Source organism: Enoplosus armatus, chromosome 12 (genome assembly GCF_043641665.1).
Source record: "Enoplosus armatus isolate fEnoArm2 chromosome 12, fEnoArm2.hap1, whole genome shotgun sequence".
Lineage (NCBI taxonomy): Eukaryota > Metazoa > Chordata > Actinopteri > Centrarchiformes > Enoplosidae > Enoplosus > Enoplosus armatus.
The window spans coordinates 13,815,441-13,829,578 of record NC_092191.1 but is presented as its reverse complement, the minus strand read 5'-3'; the positions used below and the strand labels follow the sequence as shown (position 1 = coordinate 13,829,578).

The 14,138-nt window shown below is 41.2% G+C and overlaps 1 protein-coding gene across 1 annotated transcript in view; it reads left to right on the top strand.

Moving 5' to 3' along the window:
• Positions 1-14,131, top strand: part of dst (dystonin) — a 100,743-nt gene extending 86,612 nt beyond the window's left edge. Inside the window, exons 83-102 of the mRNA XM_070916524.1 lie at positions 533-688; positions 1,038-1,244; positions 1,530-1,649; positions 2,319-2,488; positions 2,571-2,730; positions 3,468-3,662; positions 3,745-3,873; positions 4,153-4,296; positions 4,463-4,651; positions 4,802-4,931; positions 5,127-5,290; positions 5,405-5,567; positions 5,652-5,806; positions 5,893-5,967; positions 6,183-6,200; positions 8,651-8,768; positions 11,109-11,299; positions 11,532-11,642; positions 12,273-12,396; positions 13,067-14,131. Of these exons, the coding sequence (XP_070772625.1) occupies positions 533-688; positions 1,038-1,244; positions 1,530-1,649; positions 2,319-2,488; positions 2,571-2,730; positions 3,468-3,662; positions 3,745-3,873; positions 4,153-4,296; positions 4,463-4,651; positions 4,802-4,931; positions 5,127-5,290; positions 5,405-5,567; positions 5,652-5,806; positions 5,893-5,967; positions 6,183-6,200; positions 8,651-8,768; positions 11,109-11,299; positions 11,532-11,642; positions 12,273-12,396; positions 13,067-13,323 (2,976 nt within the window). The 3' untranslated portion in view covers positions 13,324-14,131. The remainder of the gene's footprint in view (positions 1-532; positions 689-1,037; positions 1,245-1,529; positions 1,650-2,318; positions 2,489-2,570; positions 2,731-3,467; positions 3,663-3,744; positions 3,874-4,152; positions 4,297-4,462; positions 4,652-4,801; positions 4,932-5,126; positions 5,291-5,404; positions 5,568-5,651; positions 5,807-5,892; positions 5,968-6,182; positions 6,201-8,650; positions 8,769-11,108; positions 11,300-11,531; positions 11,643-12,272; positions 12,397-13,066) is intronic.
• The last annotated feature ends 7 nt before the right edge of the window (positions 14,132-14,138 follow it).

Below are 14,138 nucleotides of genomic sequence, written 5' to 3'. Positions count from 1 at the left end.
ATTCAAAGCCCAGCAAATCTTGGAGCTGCACAGAGTTGCAGCTGCTGGCCAAAACTGTCTGCAGCAATGTGACACTCCTCTTGTCTAGTGCCCTCATTTTCAAGCAAGAAAAGAGTATTCTAATAATAAAAATAAGTACTGACTATTGACCATATTTAGCGAGACTATGAGAGAAACACATTATAACTCTCATCAGGTTTGTAATGTCGTTAACACAGCGTTTACGGTCATGTGATGAGCCTGCGCCCTCAACTGTAGCAAATGGTGTTGTCCAGCGATGGAGTCACTGTGGATGTTTCTCTCATTCAATTAAAAGCTCATAATTCCCTTTCTGCTCCACCGTCAGCCTCTCCAGAGATGTTAACTTCCTCTGTATAAGTAGAGGTCATGTTTGGCACAACTGATGTGTAATTGTCTTTTTCCTCCCCCTGTTTATCTAGTGTTGTAGCAACCAAACGGGTTGCTTAATTAAGACGGCAGGATTATTTCCGTCCCTTTGCGCGAAGCCTGATGATGTGTTGTGTGTCGGCAGGTGAAACTAGAGGAGGCCTTGACGCTGGCCACAGATTTCCACAACTCCCTGCAGGACTTCATCAACTGGCTAACGCAGGCAGAGCAGACGCTGAACATGGTGTCCCCTGCCTCCCTCATACTGGAGACCATCATGTTTCAGATCGATGAGCATAAGGTAATGTTTGTACAGAGAGTTTGTGCATGATTACTGCTTTTTCTGATGCTAAGTGGAAGCCTTTTTATGCACTTCCATGCTTTTATCCTGCTGCTGTGATAATGTGTAATTAATTTAACCAGTGAGGAATTATAAACGATATCAGTGTCATATACACAATAGCAGTTTATGTTTACTAATTCATCATTTGGATTTGCCATCAAGCCAACAATGACTTAATGACCCCACCTGTGCCATCATTCAGAACAAAGCTCATTAGCACATCAATCACATGAATGACATAACCTCCGCTGTCAGTTGAAAAGCCTGCACTACCTCACCTAAACCTCTCTTCCTCTCTGTGCTGCAGATGTTTGTGACAGAGGTGAACTCGCACAGGGACCACATCATTGAACTGGACAAGACGGGAACACATTTGAAGTACTTCAGCCAGAAACAGGACGTAGTCCTGATCAAGAACCTGCTGCTCAGCGTGCAAGGCCGCTGGGAGAAGCTGGTGCAGCGGTCCGTGGAGCGAGGTCGCCTGCTGGATGACGCCAGGAAGAGGGCGAAGCAGGTACTATCCTGTGCAAATTTATACTGGGTTTGAAATAGGCATTGTTTCACTGCTGTTAGGATGTTTTTTATTATCGTTGGAAAGCTCTGGAAATAGTATATGAAGCCTGTTTCATATTCTGTCTGCAGCTTATTATAGCATTTTCATTAGAGTGGGCCCCTTTCTGTTCCACGGGCCTGAAAACCTAATCATCTGAACATTTAGCAGGACTCGGCAATAAATCAAGTGAAATCATACCTTTTTCAAAATGCTTTACACTGTGCGTGTTTCTTTATCCTTCATTAGTTCCATGAAACTTGGAATAAACTGATGGAGTGGTTGGACGAATCTGAGAAGACTCTGGACTCAGAAGTGGAAATTGCCAATGATCCGGGCAAAATCAAGATGCAGCTGACGCAGCACAAGGTGACTGAGCATCGTCTTATCGCGGTTCACTGGGAAAAGAATGAAAGTTGAAATAACCACAGACCTTTGACAGCATCTACAGCAGAGTTTCATCCATTTAACAGACACAACATCTGCATCCAAACCATTTTCCAAAATCAGAATTATGAGAAAGCTTTTTCATGCACGGTGTTTAATGTGTCATGTATGAGAGTTGGACGCGTACAATTCCAGCAGTGAAAGCTATTTATGGGAATTACAGTATCTACAGAACGCATTAGTGGTGCATTTGCTTGCGTTACAGACTAGCCAGTCCCCTCTTGTTGTCTCTGCAGTGTTATGCAGGGATGTTGTACTAATCCTATCATAATCCTGGGATGTACCAAATGTATTAGGGGTGACCTTGCTTTGGGATACTTTTAATCTCTGAGGAGTAGTGGCTCTTGAGTTTTGACCCCTTTTTTTGTTTCCCTCAGAAAATACTGTCTTCTTAATCACAAAACACACAGATTAGGATGCTGTCTGACATGCCAAGAGTAGCAGGAGGCTCACTGTAACACTGCGCATTTAAGAGACTTAAAGCAATCCACTAAACCTGACTATTGTCAGCTTGTTTGGTTTCTAAATGCTGTAAAAATTACTTTGTTGGTTGACGATTGACTTTTTGATGACAATGTTTCTCATTCACAGGAGTTCCAAAAAGCTCTGGGCAGCAAACACTCAGTGTATGACACCACCTCTCGGACAGGACGGGCCCTGAAAGACAAGACGTCCCTCCAGGATGATAATCAGAAGCTGGACGACATGCTGAGTGAACTGAGGGACAAATGGGACACTGTTTGTGGCAAGTCAATAGAAAGGTATTGTACCCCATCAACTACTAGTGTAGTCTGACTATTTGCTCTCAGTCCCCTCCGTTCCATGATTTGTGCTCTCCTGCAGACAAAACAAGCTGGAGGAGGCCCTGCTGTTCTCCGGCCAGTTTACAGACGCTCTCCAGGCTCTCATTGACTGGCTGTACAGAGTGGAACCTCAGCTGGCTGAGGACCAGCCCGTACATGGAGACATAGACCTGGTTCTCAACCTGATAGACAACCACAAGGTAGAAAAACACCACTAGACCACACCGCAGCGTGACCCGAAGCCCCAAGAATGTCACACTTTGTTGATCTGCTAACTCTTTAGTGGCAGCATCGAAACCAAACTTCAAAAACTAGCATAAAGGTTTTCACTGCTGCATTAACACCGCCCTTTCCTTTCATCACTGATTGTTTCTCACCACAATAGGAAGCAAAGGACACTTAAACCACACCAGGGTTGGACTATAAAAAGGCAGCATTGTAGTACCTTTCCAGTGAGAGTCCCTGTTCTTTGAAGTTTTCTATCCAGCAAGGATGGCTGGAAAACTGATGCTGTCATGTTTTCTCACTTCCAATGTTATTATTAATAATAACTGCACTACATCAGCAACAGAGGTCATTCTGTTTTTTGTTGCACCAACAGCTGTGACTCTGAATGAAGCTGAATGTATTTTGTAATCCACAAGAAAAGTTTCCTTTTGTATTGTTTCATTTAAATTATAAATGGCAGAAATACACAAATCTTAGTTAATTAACAAATCTGCCCCACATCTGACACACATCAGATACCGTGACAACCTATTTTACTGCCTTTTGTCAAAAGTATAACTAGGAAAAGAACTGACAATTATTTCTAAAGTAATGCTCAAGTTATTCTCAAAGCAGCTGTATAATGATGTCATACAGGAACACGTTTCATTTTATGTTGTGTGTGTGTTCATATTGTTTGACCGTGTCCTTCGCTGATTGGTCGCCGCAGGTTTTCCAGAAGGAGCTGGGAAAGAGGACAGTAAGCGTTCAGGCCCTCAAACGGTCAGCCAGGGAGCTGATTGAGAGCAGCCACGATGACTCGTCCTGGGTCAAAGTCCAGATGCAGGAGCTGAGCACTCGCTGGGAGACGGTGTGCAACCTCTCAGTGTCCAAACAGGCCCGGCTGGAGCAGGCCCTGTGTCAGGTACCGTGGAGCCAATACAGTCACTAGACAGAAGGTAAAACTGACTCTGTGAGCGTGACTGATCTGTGTCCTCTGGCTGCAGGCTGAGGAGTTTCACTCTACTGTTCATATCCTGCTGGAGTGGCTAGCCGAGGCGGAGCAGAGTTTGCGTTTCCATGGCAGTCTGCCTGATGATGAGGAGGCTCTGCAGGCGCTTATCGAACAACACAAGGCAAGCAGTTTATTTATTTATATTAGTTTATCTTAAGCTAAACTTTAAGTTCATGCTTAAGTTATATATTTTGACAGTTTTGGTTGTTTAAATAAATAAATGAAACACTCTTCAAGTCTTTTGCTTGAGTTAACATTCTCAACTATGATTTCATCTTATTGAAATAGCTCTGCCTTGTCTCCAATACTAAAACAACTTCATGAGCAATGCTTCATTTTTATGTTTGCTGACAATAATCCAATTGTGAATCTAAACTCTTTTCCATTCGCTGTTCGTCAGGAGTTCATGAAGAAACTGGAGGAAAAGCGAGTGGCTCTAAATAAAGCAACCAGTATGGGGGAGGCTATTCTGACCATCTGCCATCCAGACTCCATCACAACCATCAAACACTGGAACACCATCATTAAAGCCCGGTTTGAAGAGGTCAGTTCACAGCTGCATGCCTGCATACATGCCTTTCTGCCCTGTCATACAGCACCCACAGGTGCCCTATGTAGCTTTAGCATAACATTTCCTGTGCCTCGACACACAAAAGGAGTTGCTCTGCCTTTATATAGTGTGAGTGATGTGTGTAATGTTACTGTTACAGGTACAGGCTTGGGCCAGGCAGCACCAGCAGCGACTGGCCACGGCCCTCACGGAGCTGTTGGCCACTCAGGAGCTGCTGGAGAATCTGCTGACGTGGCTGCAGTGGGCTGAGACCAACCTCAACGATAAGGACAAGGAGCCGCTGCCGCAGGAGATCGAGGAGGTCAAAAGCCTCATCGCAGAGCACCAGGTAAAGTAAAACTGCACATACAAATAATTCCAGTCATTTTCACCATCTCTGCTCTTATCAAAAGTGTACTGGTAGTATGATCTGATTACAGTAGTTAGTGTCAGTGTGGATGAACCGACCTGGAAGCATACTTGTCGCTTTTCCCTGCAGGCATTCATGGAGGAAATGACCAGGAAGCAACCAGATGTTGACAAAATCACCAAGACACACAAAAGGAAAGCTGCCATGGAGCCTCAAATCCAGTCTCAGATCCCTGTGCTTGGCAAAGGAAGAGCTGGAAGTATGTATCCCACAAATACCCCTCATGGAGCGTGACCCGTGCCATCTGGCCCAGTGTTGAGTCACTGCAGGGTGACGCGACATCCTCATCTTGTCCATTTTAGCACCTGGAATGATGTCATTGCTAATCTGTTCCTGCTGATTACACGGTGAGAGCACAGTCACTATGAAGGCTTTTTGTCTTTTTCTCTGACAGGAAAACGCTCTCCCACACAAACAATGTATGCGTCAGCAACACAAGCTCCCATTGAAACCAAGAACCCCCGGGTCAACCTGCTGGTCACCAAGTGGCAGCACGTGTGGCTGCTGGCTCTGGACAGAAGGAGGAAACTCAATGATGCCATGGACAGACTGGAGGAGGTAATCAAGCTCTCAGGTTTTACACAAACCTGCTCTCTAATATTGCAAGCACATTTTTTCTGCAAATGTGTGCATTTCTTGTTGTTCACATCAGCCTTTACTTTTTCTGTGCAGTTGAAGGAATTTGCCAACTTTGACTTTGATGTGTGGCGGAAGCGCTACATGCGCTGGATGAACCATAAAAAGTCTCGCGTCATGGACTTCTTCCGCCGCATTGACAAAGATCAAGATGGCAAGGTGACCCGACAGGAGTTCATAGAAGGCATTCTCTCCTCCAGTAAGTGTCCAACATACAAACTCACAACTGAACAACATGAACCACAAAATGCTCAGTTTCTAACACTTAATGGCTCTTCTATAGAATTTCCTACCAGTCGTCTGGAGATGAGCGCCGTGGCAGACATATTCGACAGAGACGGCGACGGCTACATTGACTACTATGAGTTTGTGGCCGCTCTTCATCCCAACAAGGACGCTTACAAACCGCTAACAGATGCTGACAAAATTGAAGACGAGGTGACACGAACTCTCATGCCCAGGATTTTTAAATCTAGAGACATGTTTGAAGAATCACGGTTCAATCAAATGTTCTCTGTCTGTAGGTTACACGTCAAGTAGCAAAGTGCAAATGTCCAAAACGATTCCAAGTGGAGCAAATTGGTGCCAACAAATACCGGGTAAGCAGATTTGAACCTGTCACATTTGACTAAAAGCAAAGTATGATTCTGCAAATACAAGCAATGCTTTGATTGTGAAATGTTTTAAACATGAGTAGAATTTCATGAAATAATCCTGTTGAAGGTAAGTGTGTTGAATGTGCTGCAAGAGGTGTCAATACATGCTAAAACTTCTAACTTTTCTATATTTTTTTCATCGTTCTTCACATCACCAGTTCTACCTTGGAAACCAGGTACATATGAAAGCCCTTTAACCCTTCTGCTCTGTGCCTTATCAAACCTTATGTCCCTTTTTCATTTACCATGTTTGCTTTTTAATTAACACTCTCTGCCCAGATTCCTGGCTAATGTTTACAGACTGAAACTCAGAAGCAGAAATAAAAGATCTGTGGCCATCTGATTTTAAGATGTGTTTTCAGTCGGACAATTTATGGTAGCCGAATACGATCCGTACATTTGATTTAAAATGGCTAATGCAAGAAACATTAAAGGCCCCATGTGTTTTAAGTTGTATGTGATAATAGCATTTTTGTTTTAATTTTATTGAAAAATAAGAAAGTAGCAAAGTAAATGTTTACTTATCTGCTTTTGAGTTTCAGAAAATACAATATTTAAGCGCCAATACCATTTCAGCCCATGTTTTTTATTGGTCCACGGGCATAAATTCATCCGCTGGGCAGTTTGGATAGTAATGCTTTCTGTGTGCTTGCCTTTGGCGCTTCAGTATCATGGGAATGACTTTACCTCGACATTGGCTGACATACTTCTGTGTAACTGACACTGTTTATGAATGTATTTTCATAGTTGGGCAACCATGATGCTTTTAATGAATACTTTGTTTTTCATTTTACTTACTGAGTTAATATGTCTTGATAAATTGCATGTTGCAGTTTAAAAGTCATTGCTGATATGGGTTCATATGCCACATGTTCTGTCTGAAGCTTGTTGGATTAAGATGAATAAGGGGAGGTGTTAGTAAGAGGGGATAGGGGCATTAGTGGTGGTTTATGAACTAGTTTGTAATGATGTGTCACACAACAATGAATTGAAATAATTCTTTTGACAGTTTGGTCTGGTTCACTGCTTACATGACTCCTTAATCGGCGATGAGACAATAGCAAACAGGGAAAATCAAAATCTTACCCCCCACCTACACGTTGCAGTTTTGGAAAGCTGTATTCTGGTAAATGGTTATTCTTAAGATGTGTCTTGTGCCTCTTTTTTTCCTCCAGATCATCATCACCTTTAATGTATTTGATCACTAAAATCACCAGTGGCATTAAATCATTCTGATTATCATACAAGTGCAGTGTTGTTTTAGCAGCTGAAGAGATTTCTTAAGATAACAGGCACTTAGCGGAGGGTCATCAGTGTTTGGTCATGTCTGCGTGTCACACTGTGGTGGATTAGACAGAACTGATTTGAACCATTCCTCATGTTGTTCTCAGTGTGTCATTGGAGCTAGCTGCATTGGATCTGCATCAGTGTCAGTGCATCCCGAGTATTTGAGTCGTAGCTGTAGACAGTGCAACGACGTGCTGGATTGCAGGAGATTGCTGTTTGTCCGCTTGATCATGATGTGAAATTGTTTTTTGACAGAAAGCATGCGGCTGTGATTGTCTGTTTGTGTGTTTTTGTGCTAATGTACTTCATGGTCATATCCAACTGGCTCCCATCACCTCATCAACCTTGAGCCATTCACAACCATAACATGCTCCGTGTTCTTGTGTTTGATATGTGTGGCTGGTCATACGAAGGCAAATTATGATACACTAGTGCCTCCTGGTGGTGTGATAATGTGCCTTCAGTTAATGTTCTTTTCACAGGCTCAACCTGCAGTAATGGCAGCACACTGGAGCCATTACAACCTGAAACACACATTAGCTGAAATGATTCAAATTAGTCAGTTTTGTGTAACTAGTATACACTGTGCAGCTTTGCAATACAGGACAGGAGCTCAAATTCAGTTTGCTGTAAACTATAAAAGATATCCATTTCTATTTCTGAACAAATCTAATTATACTATGTGATAGTGAAATATCAGTTAAAAACGGTTACATCCACTAAACGTCACGTGATGAAGGCACCCTTTTTCTAGTTATCAGTTTCTAGCATTCTGTTGGCAAAATTAACACACATACCGACATACAATATCGGCATTAAGCCAATATTAGCTAATCATTTTCATCATCAAATTATTATACGTACGAGGAAATGTTAGGTATGAGAAAACAGGAGTAAATTTAGCATAAGCTCATTTAGTATTAATGAATTTGGGAATAACACATTTGAATCACACACACCAGCACACACTAAAATAAGAAAACCAGTTGGATTGACCTTTGTGTAATTTGTGTCTTTGAGAATGAAAACTGAAAATGTATGTAATGTATGTTTTTGTGTCTCGATCCTGTTTGTGTAAATCTGGGCAACATGGAGAGGAAATCAGTCCTGAAGTGGACACAAAGCATCTTTGATGGCTGTTTCATTTTTGCTTGCAATATTCTGATTGATTGTCTAATTCCACAAAAAGATAAATAATAAATTAATTGTAATAACTCTGATTGTGTAAAGCCAGCCTGGTTTCCAGTGTTGCACAGCTTCTAGCCTGCAGTTAGTGAGTGCTCAGACTCAGGTCAGTGTTTTCACACGTCCCCTCTCTGTTTTCTTTACCCCGCCGCAGTTCGGAGACTCCCAGCAGCTTCGCCTGGTACGGATTTTACGCAGCACTGTGATGGTGCGGGTGGGCGGAGGCTGGATGGCTCTGGATGAGTTCCTGGTGAAGAACGACCCCTGTCGAGGTGAGTTCAAGAGTTCACCATGATTAAATACTGAAAAATAAACACATGTTGTCTAGAATGACTGAATGAATATTACTGTTTGGGTCATTTATCCAGTTTTCCACTAGTTACTCTTGATCAAGTTTATTGTTATTATAAAGATTATTTTATGAATATTTAATAGATGCACAGTGAAAATACTGTCACTGAATTACAGCCACAAATAATTTCATGTGAACTGAAACCTGTTCAGAGGATTACACACGTTTAGCGTACATTATTTAAGATTAAAGTCAGCTAATCCACTTCTCAGTGAAAATTCTGTTGACAGTGATATTCTTTTCACCAGAAGGACATGGTAAATATTATTAGTGTTTCATTTTTTGATATAATAATTCAGAATACCTGACTGTAAAGGGATTAGTATTTTCTCGGTTCCTGATCCATCAAAGGCTTTGGCGAGTTTAAGAGTCTAATCCTCAGTTTGAATATGAATGGAAGGAACCACTGTGAATGTCTTCAATTTTTCTGTTTGTTGGACTGATTTATTCTTTATTTTGGAATCATGTCAATGGTTGTTTACTTTCTACTTAAAGTCTGTTCTCTTAACACAACACCAAGCTCATGAAAAATAACAGATACAGTAAAAAACGGAGTGAAACATCACAGCAAGACTCAAATTGTCTCAGTAACTGACTCTCTACAACCTTTACATGTTAAATGAATGTTGAGAGTAAGAACAATTAACTACAAATTAGTATGATTACTGATCAGTATCAGTATGAAAACATCATATCTGTGCCCACGTCTAGTGCAAAAGCTTTATGTACTCTGCTTGTTTCTGCTTTCTTCTGTATTAATTATCAAATGTCTGTCTTTTTTCCTGCTAAACCTCCTGCTGAACTCGATATCATTCCTTCTAGTCCATCACCACGGGAGCAAAATGTTGCGCTCGGAATCAAACTCTTCAATTACTCAGTCTCCTATAGGTTGGCAAATCTCAAACATTCTCACCTTGCTCCATGAACCCACCAGTGGTATGTGTGTCTGCACATCCGAGTGTGTGCCTCTTGTGTTGGTCCTGGTGTGTGTGTGTGTGTGTGTGTGTGTGTGTGTGTATACTTCTGTAGCTGTGTGTCAGCGCTCACTGTGAATGGCATCCTCATAAACCAGCTCCACTCACAATCGACTGTCACTCGTGCATGCAGCTGTTCAGTGTGAGTCACATCACCTGCTGCCGCTCTCTCTGAGGACTCGATAGCCACATTAGCTCTTTTTTCTCTCTCGGCATGTGACGAGCGGCTCTGAGCCGAGCTTCTTTTGCAGTTTTCAGGTTTGCTTGACAATCAAACAAACAAAAGAGCGTTTGAAAACCCTTCGAAAGGTTCGAGAGATGCTTAGCTGACTATATTACCTGTGAATATAAAACACTGGGGAAAGTGATGAAGTTGCCTCTATATGTCACACACAAGAAAACTGAAACAGTATTTACTGCACTGTTTAATTTGTTTGAATGGCTGAGTGATTAAAACTGCATGTAAGCCAGTTTGTTTTTAACACAACTGGTGCAGGGTGTGTTCGGTTCATTCTGAGTAGTTTATGTTTTCTTGGTTTTGTAATTCTTCTGTTTTGGGCCGTTTTGGTTTGGGAGTGTTTAGGCGCTCTGTGATTTGTTTAAATGTTTTTCACCATTTGTTTAGCAGCTCAAGCAAACAAAGATGTGTTGCTGGTTGAGAAACAAAACGTTTAATCCACTACTGTTGCAGCAGGAAGTGGAATTCTGCTGGACGAGTATGGATGAGATGTGAAACTGCATGAGTCGTGTGTTTTCATTGTTAATTCAGGATTTGAACCTCAACTTTTATTTTAATTCATTTTAAATCCAAGTCACATCATGGTAACACTTTATCTTACATGTCCGTATTTCCCTAATAATTTCCCAATAATTTATTTAGAAGTTTCCTGGAAATAACTATGTAATGTGGCGCTAATCACAGGAGAAACAGAAAAAGTGCTCAATTGGTACATTTACAATTAATTAATAACAATTAATTAATTCCCGAGAACAGAGTAACCTACAAAGAGTTTTAGTTGCCAAAACAAAATTTTGTGAAATTTCTCCACAGCCAAGCATAAAATTCGTAATGTATGAAAAATAAAGTTTCTAATAACAAATTCATAATGAGTGAATATGCTTGTCTTTAAATTGAGCAGTTCTCTCAAGGAAAGTTATTGGGAAATTGTTAGTAAAGGAGGGACTTGAAGTGTTTACTCATTTCATCATCAACACATAAATACTAATGAAATGATAATCACAGTTGTATTCATGCAATGGGGCTCATTTGGAGTGTCATTTCTTAGCTAAAGGTAGGACCAACATGGAGCTGCGAGAGAAGTTCATCCTCCCAGAGGGAACCACTCAGGTGATGGCGAGCTTCCGCTACAGAGGCCGGAGATCTCGGCCGTCGTCCAGAGGAGCTTCTCCCAACAGATCCACCTCCAGTCAGAGCTGTGCGGTCCCATCACACCAGGCAGCGACCAGTACGCAGAAGGTGAGAGGCTCCGCTCTGCCGCGAGAGTCACTTGCTGTCCGTCACACTGTAGACTGATCATTCCCCACCATGATTCTCCTCTTGTTTACCAGCCTTAGTTCATTTATTTGACATTATTTGATCACTTTATTACTTACTTTATTTTTTTGTGTTTCTTCCATCTAGTGTTTGTTGTAGTTTTTTGATTTGTGAATCCATGTCTGTGTTTTTTTGATTTGCCATTGTTCCCCAGACTCCCCAACACATAACCCGCAATTACGATAAGCCCTGGCTTACAAACAGCAAACCCTCCACTCCTCTTAAATCATCAGACTCCTTTGAGAGCCAAGGTTCATCTTCAGAGGTATAGTCATATACAGCACATGATGTGGAACGCTTCAGATGTTTGACCCAACTGAAATCTACTGCACAATTATCCAAACAGAGACTATATATATCCTGTGTGTGTGTGTGTGTGTGTGTGTGTGTGTGTGTGTATATATATGTATGTAAGCCTAGATAGAGCTCCTAGTTGTATTTGTCAGTGATTTATATTTCAGATTTCCAATTTTCTTCTGCAGTGGAAACAAAACAATGACAGATCTGGAAGATGTCGGACTTACAAAGTGGTTTTATGTGTTAGAGATTTCAGTTGGGTCTTTAAGATTTAACTTCTTTTATTATTAATGGGCTGAATATTTAATTAATGTATAATTATTCTGCCTCTATATGTGATCTATGCATGTACGATTGTTTAATGACATTTTAACTTCAACGTTTAACGTATAATTCAAATACTAACTGCTTCTAAAATAGATTCTTCAGTTGTTTTTCATAATATTTAAAACTAACTCAACAACATTCATGGTGCTTTCTGGTACAACTTGTTATGTACTTCAGTGGGTGAGGACCGTTTTCTAAAACACTGTCTTTATACTGTGCAGTTAATTACATTCATTTAATTACAAAGTAATTAAAGTTCTGTCTTTCACAGGGAACACCAGTTCAAGGCAGCAAATTACGTCTTCCTGGGTACTTGTCAGGCAAAGGATTTCAGTCTGGTGAAGAGGGAACCTTGATCAGCGCTGCTGTACTGAAAGCGCGGACACAGACAATAGGCGGTGAGTAGAGAGCAGCTTCAGTCACTCTTTTTATTATATTTTGAATAAAATGGGGCAGACTGCGTGAAGCAAAGAGAATTCACGGAATGAAAACAATTTAGCCACTGTTGAAGAATAAACATTTTTATGTTTAGATAAAAAAACAAAAAAGGGGTTTAAGGACTGAATTATAGCCCGTAGAAAATGATGGGTGAAGCACCTGAGATGTCACCCAGAGGTCACTGAAGGTGTTTAAAGCCAGGACTTTACTGCTCCATGCATGTGCCTCGAGCAAACACCAGTAAAAGGCCCTGTTCAGACCTGGTGTTAACATGCGTGGACAGCTCTAATACCAGGACGCATTAAGATCCGATCAACATTATGTCCCCATCCGAAATACAACATGGTGTTTAATCTAGTAAACATATACATGATCCATAAGAGTCGATGTAAAAAGAGTAAAATACCTAACATCAACAGTTAGCTGCACAATAAATTAACAGTTACAAAAATAGCTGTAAGTCACAAAATAGCTGTAAGAAATTGAGTATATATTGATAGTCCAAAAAGGGCATTTAGAGGGCAGACAATGTCTGTTAAGCTGGAACTGCTATATCTCTACTGTTTGGCTCATTCTTAGTCGATCATTAATTGTTAATATTATATATTATATTATGTATCTTTCTAGAGTCGAGAAAAAATTCCAGCCGACCTGGAAGTAAAGCCGGAAGCAGAGGGAGCAGTCGCAGAGGAAGTGACGCCTCTGACTTTGACATCTCAGACATCCAGTCTGTGTGCTCAGACGTGTCTGAGACCGTCGGTGACTCGGCCCGAGCGACGCCGCGCTCCGCGTCCCGTCAACGCGGAGGAAAACCCTCCAAGATCCCCACTCCTCAGAGAAGAACCACTCCCACGAGCAAACTGGCCAAGGGATCCAAGCGATAGTCAGTGGCCTTGAAAACAAACAACCCAGGATTTAGTTGCACCCTAAACACGTAACGGACACTGGAGATATCTAACTTAAAAGACTGCAAATGTGTTGAGTGTTATTTAAATTGTTGCGAAGATGTAAAATATTCTGTTGAGAGGCAATATGGTTTAATATTATGTGAGAATGGAATGTTAATGGCCTTGTGTATTTGTTTTTAATGTATTTTATTTTTTGTGAAAAATGTCAAATTGTTTTTATTGTATTTTATTTTATTGATGCAAAACCTGTAGAGGTTTGACGAACACTAGAAAACCTGGGAATGACTACGTTGTACGGCTAACTAACATTTCTAAACACACTAATGAAGGGCAACACGTGGGATAGCGCTCGGAGAGTTACTGAATGTACTGTAATTTATGTATGCTGATGTTTGGAGTAGATGGTGCATTATGGTACCACTTGAGGCACTGCAATTATCTATTTAAATGCTATGATATACTGCCAACATGCATTTAAAGGGCAGTGCAATATACTACAATAAACCCCAGTAAGCACTGCAGAAACCTTTGAAAAACACTATTTAAGGCTAGTAGCAGAAACCTCGTAATCATGAAGCTTTTGAGTCCTGTTTGTTTGTGAGCAGCTGAAGTCCCTGTTTTGTTTGACCACTTCCCAGCAGTGTGTGCATTGACCTTGAAGAGGTGCCACTCCATGTAGACATTCTCTTGTGCATCTATGTCAATGTATGGTTCATTTCGGTAGAGCTGAAATTGTTACTGTAACATTACTTTGTAATAAACCTGCTTGCAGAAAACCACCAGAGACGAGT